The sequence below is a fragment of the Oryza sativa genome, chromosome 11 (genome assembly GCF_034140825.1).
Source record: "Oryza sativa Japonica Group chromosome 11, ASM3414082v1".
In the NCBI taxonomy this organism is placed as follows: Eukaryota; Viridiplantae; Streptophyta; class Magnoliopsida; order Poales; family Poaceae; genus Oryza; species Oryza sativa.
The window spans coordinates 28,791,840-28,799,730 of record NC_089045.1 but is presented as its reverse complement, the minus strand read 5'-3'; the positions used below and the strand labels follow the sequence as shown (position 1 = coordinate 28,799,730).

General features: G+C 41.5%; 1 protein-coding gene across 1 annotated transcript; it reads left to right on the top strand.

The window, feature by feature from the left end:
* The first annotated feature begins 5,220 nt into the window (after nucleotides 1-5,220).
* Nucleotides 5,221-6,608, top strand: LOC4351076 (uncharacterized). Its single transcript, XM_015760129.2, has 2 exons — nucleotides 5,221-5,738; nucleotides 5,823-6,608. The coding sequence occupies exons 1-2, from the start codon at nucleotides 5,286-5,288 to the stop codon at nucleotides 6,033-6,035; spliced, it is 666 nt and encodes a 221-aa protein (XP_015615615.1). The 5' UTR covers nucleotides 5,221-5,285; the 3' UTR covers nucleotides 6,036-6,608.
* Nucleotides 6,609-7,891: the final 1,283 nt, after the last annotated feature.

The window sequence follows — 7,891 nt, the reverse complement described above, 5'->3', positions numbered from 1 at the left end:
TTGGAAATTCCATATTTTTCTTTCCGATATTGTTTTATTTATAAAATATATTCCTGCTTTAACTCTTATAATTATTTTTCTAGTTGGGTGGCCCGCGCAATTACGCGGCTAGCACCAGTATAAAATTATTTGTTTTTTACATATGATTTTATTTAAAATTTATCATTCCCGTGTTTCTAATTTTGAAGTTTTTAAAAGTCACGTCAGTCGCCACCCTTACTCCTCTGTCACCCCTATATTTGATTGCTCGATCTATCACTACTTTTATTTATCCTCTTTATAACTTTGAAAATTAGACCTTGTAGTTTTCAGATTTCATTGTCTCGTTGGGTTTCGTTTTTATAATTTTTAGAAGTCCCGTCAAACGTCGCCAATGTACTCCACTACGGCCCGTCCGCCGCATCCTCTCTTTGTTATCATTGGGATTTAAAAAATAAACATAATTATTGTTTGTGTTCCTTTTTACTAAGTCCCACCAAAACGTTAGCGGCTTCGCCACTGTACTCATCTACGGCCCACCCACAAAGATTTTTAAAATCGAACATGATTATCATTGGGGTTTATTTTTTACTTTCTATAAGTCTCGCCGACTGCCGTAACCATGTTTCTTAATGGCATGCCGTCGTCCCTCCTCTTAATTGTCATTGTGATTCTATTTCGGGTTTTTTTTATAGTTTTTGATGTCCCATCAACCACCACCACTCTATTCCTTTACAGGCTTATTGTTTTCTCTCCTCTTTATTGTATTTGTCATCGCAGTGTTCTAAATGGCCTTTTTTTTTGAAAATTCCATATTTTTCATTCCGATATTTTTTATTTATAAATTGATTCCTACTTGAATTCTTATAATTATTTTTATATTTTAGAATTTATTTTATTTCTTATTCCGTTTTTTAATTAATCTCTCTAGATGGTGTCTTCTTTCAATACTTTTTATTTTTTTTATTACGAATTTTAGTTATTTATATAATGTATTCCACTCTCATTTTATTTTTGTATTTTTCATGTTTTTATTTTAAATTTCAATTACTCTCGTGTTGGGTTCTTATTTGGACTCTTCTTTTAATATTGCTTATATTTAATTCCAAATTTTAGTTATTTTTACTACTTGAACTCTTCTTTTGTTTTTTTAAATTTCTGATTTTATTTTATTTTTATTTGAAATTTTAATTAATCTCATATTGGATTCTTATATAGACTCTCCTTTCAATATTGCTTATTTCTAATTCCGAATTTTAGTTACTTTTAAATTGTATTTTTACTTGAACAATTATTTTTTTGGTTTAATGTGGAAATTTCTATCGCTTATAGCAGAAGTAGAGTACAAAGAGTTATCCGAGGTAATTGAACAAATGGACCAGCCATCAAATATATCTATTTCTCTCGTCTATGTCATACCTTCTCTTTCTCTGGCTCCTATTTCTTTGTTATTTTGTTGGAGACGGCAGATGAGAAACTTGATTGCTTTGTAGTATCTCTTTTTTTTTAGCTAGCCACCATAGCAATCGGATACAAAATCATACACGGACATAGTTTTTTTCCCTAGATTCCTATTGCAATTTTGTTTCCTAGTGCTAGTTTGGTAAGAAAAGTCTAGCTAGCTGCATGCTGGCCAATTTCTATAACACACGTATCCGTATCTGATTCTAAAGGCCATATTAAAACTTCTACGTATATTTCTATTAAATCTTAGCCCTTAAAATTTAGACAACTACGATCTAACGGTGTAAAGTTTTCTCTTTTTCTCTAATTAATATGAAAATTTCTAGCCTCACAGCGAACGTGATGCCTCCTTTCAAAGCTGTTTTAATAATATAATAGATAGATGATATAAATCTATAGATAAACATAAAAGACTCAATTTCATGTACAACTAGAGAAACAAAACTAATAAAATCAGGCAATGAATTGTACATGTAAAGCGTAGATAAAATTTGCTATTTTTGTTTCTTCATGTGTAAATGACTTGCATTGTATAGTGTCTTATATTAACGTAATTTATCTTGTCAAAATTTATGAATTTTCCATATAACTATTTAAACCATATGCATATACCAGGTGCTATGGCACCTGGGGTGTACAAAATACCTTTCCACTCCGAACCACTTTGGGATATCTGTCGGCCATTTGGTCTGCCCTGTTCGGCTCAGATGAGCCGAAATTTATGACACCCGTGCTTCTTTGCTTGGGCTCTGTGGCACCCCAAACTATGCCAATCAAGAATACAAACCGGCATAGGCTGAAGGTCACAACATTAACTGTGTTTACAGTACCAGTCCCAGAATATACAAGCTGGTACTCATAGAATAATAGTGAAATTTAGAAATAACAAAGCTTTATTACAAGGAGGTCTCAAACTACTACCGTCGTGGACAAACCCCAGACTGGTAGGAACACTGGAAAGATAAGGTACACATAGGTGGAAGCATAAAAGCAGTGGAGGGAAACATGGAAAGGAAAGCACTAGAAACAGGATGACAACCGTAAATCCACAGGCTATGTTTGGGAACTAGGCTTGAAACCCCGAGAAATCGTACTCGACTTGCTCCTGAAAGTAGGCCTCGACAGAAGGGTCAAGGTATACTTCCTCTAACTCTATAAATATAAATATAAGTAAGGGTGAGTACTCAGTGTACTCAGCAAGCCATGAAAAAAATATGACATGCAAGGCTAAAAACAAGGAGTGGTAGGGTTTCATTTGAAAAACCCAAGACCTTTAAATAATTTAGCTGCAAAACTCTAATGTATCAAGTTTTAGTTCTGGGATAAGGCTCACGCCTCGCCCTATTCCACAGGTTGCTTTGCAACAACCTGTCACTGGAGTAATGACACGTGGGCCCCACTATTTTTAATTATTTTTTCATTGTAACTGACATGTGGGCCCACGATTATTATTTTTTAAGATTAGATTGCCATGTAAGCGACATGTCAATACCACGTGGGATAAAGACCGAGTCAAACTAGCCACATAGGCGCTACGTCAGCTAAAACCGACGTGCAAACCGCCATGGGACTTATATTGCACTGTGCAAACCAAAGTTCAAAGCATGTTAAAAAAGTTTAGTTTTAGTTTAGGATAAAGAAAAATAATATTTTTGATAGAAAACTACCTGTACATAGACATTCATAATAAAATTTCACACAAATTAAGTAAGGTGCCTACGCATATGTGCGGGCTACCAAATCGGATGTGAAGTCAGAGAAGCACAGTACCGACTTCACATGGGTCTCAGCCGTCCGATGAATAATCGACGATCAAGATCAATCGCTACAGTGTAGCACAGTAATAGTGAACAGTACATCAAACCAGCGATTTTTTACTGTTTTCCACTGTTTAAATAGAGGTGGTGTTTCACACTGTAGCGCTAGACTCATTTTACTGTGCGCCTCTACTGTTCGCGTGCGAAGTCAGAGGAGTCGAATACGCGGGCTACCATCATAGTTTTGTGAAAAAATCAAATTATTTTGGACCATATTGGTACCCCCAATAAAAAATATTGAACCCTAGGATGGGCTAGCCAGCGGCTGGCCAGATTTGGCCAGCCAGTGGTGTATTTTGGCTAGTTGGATGGCTTAGGGTGTGTTTGGGTGTATTTTGGCTAGTTGGATGGCTTAGGGTGTGTTTGGATGGGAGGATTTGGGTGGATAGGACATGGCAGCCCGTTTTTTTAGGTGTTTGGTTGGTGGGCGGAGACGGGATATGGCGGCCCGGAGGAGAATATTCTCCTCACATGCCGGATGGCTGGCTCTAGCCAAATCACCCGGATGCAGCCGCCCGAGCGACCGGACGAGTGGGGCGAGCGGTCGCGTCACCTCCATGGAGAGAGAGGGGGCGACGACGATGACGATGCGAGCCGGCTGATGACGACAATGCCGATGAGTGCCTAGTGATGGCGACGATGATGCGCTGCGGCCGGTGTGGGTGGCGAGCGCCCCGTCGGCGGGAGGAGGGAGTGGCGGTGAGCTCGGAGATCCGGCGCGGGAGATGAGCACCGCGGCGACGACGATGACGATGTGAGCCCGGCCGGTGAACGGTGACGATGCGAACCCGGTGACAACAACGACGATGCGGGCGGCGAGTGCCACATCGGCGGGAGGAAGCGAGCAACAGCAGCTAGTGGGAGGAGGAGTAGGCGGCGGCGCTGAGCCCCTAGATCCACCCTGCTTTTTTCTTTTCTTTTTTTCCTTTTTTCTTTTTCTTTTTTCTTTTTTCTATGTGTATTTATAATGGAGGTAGTGGTGTAAAATTGTTGGAGAATTTATGATTTGTGTTATGTATTAATTTGATGGGGGTATATTCACCGTCTCAAGTGAGAGGTGACTACACCTGCAAATCCACCCTACTTCCTCCAACCAAACAAAAAATTGCATCACCAGATCTACCTTCATCCCTATAACCAAATAAAAAAAACTGGATCGTCATATTCACTTAAAAAAAAAAAGATCGCCATATCCAATAAAATATGAACTGTGATATCCCATCCAACCTTCCATGAACCAAACGCATACTTATAGAGCCAGTTGGAGAGTATTTTTTCTCACATTTGCTCAATTTTGGCTTGGAGTGGTTTGGCAATTCTGACGAAGATGCTCTCACGAAACTGCAGGGAAGCAGCTAGCCAAACTAATCACCGCGTCGTGAAAGCTCACCCGCGGAGTGGACAGAGGAATATTCCGTTACAGTATAGTACCACGCTCTCCTTGAACATGAATCATATCCGTTCAATTGTGATCCAAGAACACGGGTTTAGACCTAGGGTATAAAGTTTTGACGTATCACATCAGATATTATATAGGATGTCGCATAGGGTGTTGGGGCACTAATAAAAAATTAATTACAGTACCCATCAGTAAATCGCGAGACGAATTTATTAAGACTAATTAATCTGTCATTAGCACATGTTTACTGTAGCACCACATTATCAAATCATGGAGCAATTAGACTTAAAAGATTCGTCTCGCAAAGTAGTCGCAATCTGTGTAATTAGTTATTTTTTTAGTCTATATTTAATACTTTATGTAGGTGTTCAAATGTTCAATGTGATAGGGTATAAAATTCTGGGATGGAATCTAGACAGGCCCATAGTTTCAAAGCATTGTCCTCACGTGAATATGATATAAGATAGTACGGCTCACCGTTCGCATCGTAGCACTAGATCCGTTTGGCCAGCCGTCAATGGCCTCCACGATAAGTAGAGTGGCCACACTTCCTCTTCTTGCAAGAGCAGTACCGCAACGTTAGAGAAAGCAAAGCAAGCAGCCCCGGGTGATCAACAACCTCAAAGATGGAGCCGGTGGGCAGCATCGTGGGCGCGGTGCCGAAGGTGGCTTCGGCGATCGCCAAGGCAGTGAAGACGGCTCGCCGGAACAAGACCAGGTGCCGGGAGCTAGCCCAGCGCGTGAAGGAAGTCGACGACATCCTGAGGGAGTACAAGAAGGTGGCCATGGGAGACGCGGCGGCGACGACGCGGAAGATTCTGGGCCGTCTCAAGGACGCCCTCGACGACGCGCTCAAGCTCGTCGAGTCCTGCGGCAGGAGCAGGGACGGTCTGCTCTTCAGGCTCCACAGGTTCGTGGCCAGCGACGGGCTCGCCGCCAAGCTCGATGACGTCAACAGTAGGATCAACAACTGCCTCATCGCCCTCCAGGCCGTCAACGTTGCCCACCTACAGAAGAAGATGGACCGCCACCTCGCCGTCGCCGCTGGTGGGGGCGATCACCGCCGCACAAACAATCCAGTAAGATACATGGCTCATCAAAATTACTCCTTGTTTTTTTTTTTTTCCTCTTTAGCCGATTGAGCTGACCAATCTTCGGAGCAGAGGGAGATCAACGCCGGCAAGAGCGGCAACAAAGGTAACAAGGGCGGGCAGCAGCACAAGCAGAACGGAGGGAAGGGCGGCAAACGGAGGAAAGGCAAGAAGGCGGCCGGGCCACCGCCGCAGCCGCAGCCATGCACCCCCACCGGCGCCGTCTTCCCTTACTACCTTGTCCACTCCATGGAGGAGGATCCCACCTCCTGCTCCGTGATGTGATCCACGCGCGCGTGCACGGAGGAAGCCATGCAAGCATCTAAGCTCCGGCAGCTGCGCAGGCGCAGCTCGTGCTTGATCCATCACCACCAGTGATGACGACGACGGCGCCGCCGCCGCGGCGACACCCAAAGAATCGCCACGGCGGCGAGCACCGATCGAGATCAAGTACCAAGGGTACTGCATGATTCCCCGAACAGGTCAAGCTTTCATTTTATCGCATATTTGGGTATCCGGAAATCCATGGACTACGTGATGATACACATAACACATGGATTTCCACATCATGCATTCGGGTTGCAACGGAATTGGGTTGGATATCATCTGAACTGCATTTAATTTCATGATCGGATTCAATTCAAATTGGATATATATCCGCCCATTCCTAGCTTCATCTTAATAATAAGCAGTTTCAGTGTGATCGAGTCTGTGTGTACTGTAATGCTGTGTTCTGCATGTCTGTGTAGTCGAGTTGAGTCCATCATGTTTGCTTCATTCTGTAATTCTGCATGATCTTCAGACGCTCTGCATGAGCGAGTAGTAATAATAATAAAGTTTGAATGAAGTTTATATGCTCCCGATCGATATTATCAGACGAATTATATTTCTGTTTACTTGATGTTTTTGGATCATGTTTAATTTGTGTTTTAACTCTGAGGCCGAGTTTAGTTACAATTTTTTTTTTCAAACTTCCAACTTTTCCATCACATCAAAACTTTCCTACACACACAAACTTTCAACTTTTCTGTTACATCGTTACAATTTTAACCAAACTTTCAATTTTGACGTAAACTAAACACACCCTGAGGATGATGTTGAGTTGGAGACTTGTGGTCAATGAATTTGACAAGCAGCAAAAAATTCCAACCTCCTGAACAAGACAAGAACGCGGCGGACGCACCTAATTAGTCGTCGCCCACGGTCCCACGCCCATCATATACGGCACTACTGAATTTGGCATCACTGCATTGACTTGATGGTTTGCATCTGAAACTCTGAAAGCATGGCCTATTCCTTTTTTTCTTTAACCCGAACAAACTGGAGAGCTAAATTGTTCCTGCATATCTCAGAGACTTCAACCGCTGGCATCCCATTAGCCCAAGACGGGGAAAAAAATAGATCTTTCGTGTTGCTCACTTTTTCTTAAATACAGATGTTTCTCCAAATACTAATTACTCAAACTAAATTATCCGTGTAAATGGGTGATGATTGCTTCGTTAAAACAGCATCACACTTAGGGCGCGTTCTAACTGGATAATATGTAGAAAAGTTTTGGAAGAAATCATATTTTTAGAAGCGTGCCACAAATAATCTATAACTCTATTAGTTGTTTAGAACGTACCATAATTTGGAAGCTTCGATCACACCAATCCTCGTTCGCGTATGTCCAGGAGAGTCTCCCCTCCTCACATATCATCTCACAAAACAAGCCCTCAGGATCGCAACTATCAGTTACGATCCTACTCAGGCCTCACATGACCGTGTGATCGAGTTTGTGCGGTTATGTAGCAGCTAAGGGATGTTTTGCGTACTAGTCCCTCCATTTCACAATAAGACGTTTTGATTTTGTTATAAGTTAAACTTCTTTAAGTTTAACCATATTTATAGAAAAAATATAACAACAATTACAAAATAAAACAAGTATATTATAAAAATTATATTAAATGGTAGATTTAATGACACAAATTTGGTGTTACAGATGTTGTTATATTTTGTTAAAAGTTTGATCAAACTTAAAAATTATCTTATAATAAACGAATGGAGAGAGTAGACCATACAATTATCTTTATTACAGTCAGATGCCCTGGTTGACCTTAATTGAGATGATCTATGCCGTTGAGCGGTTAAGCGCTGTGTGC

Bases quoted from the DNA above. Each gene is read 5' to 3' on its own strand.
- LOC4351076 (XM_015760129.2), top strand. From the start codon at position 5,286: ATGGAGCCGGTGGGCAGCATCGTGGGCGCGGTGCCGAAGGTGGCTTCG. The intron at 5,739-5,822 runs GTAAGATACATG...TCTTCGGAGCAG, and splicing joins ACCGCCGCACAAACAATCCA to AGGGAGATCAACGCCGGCAA.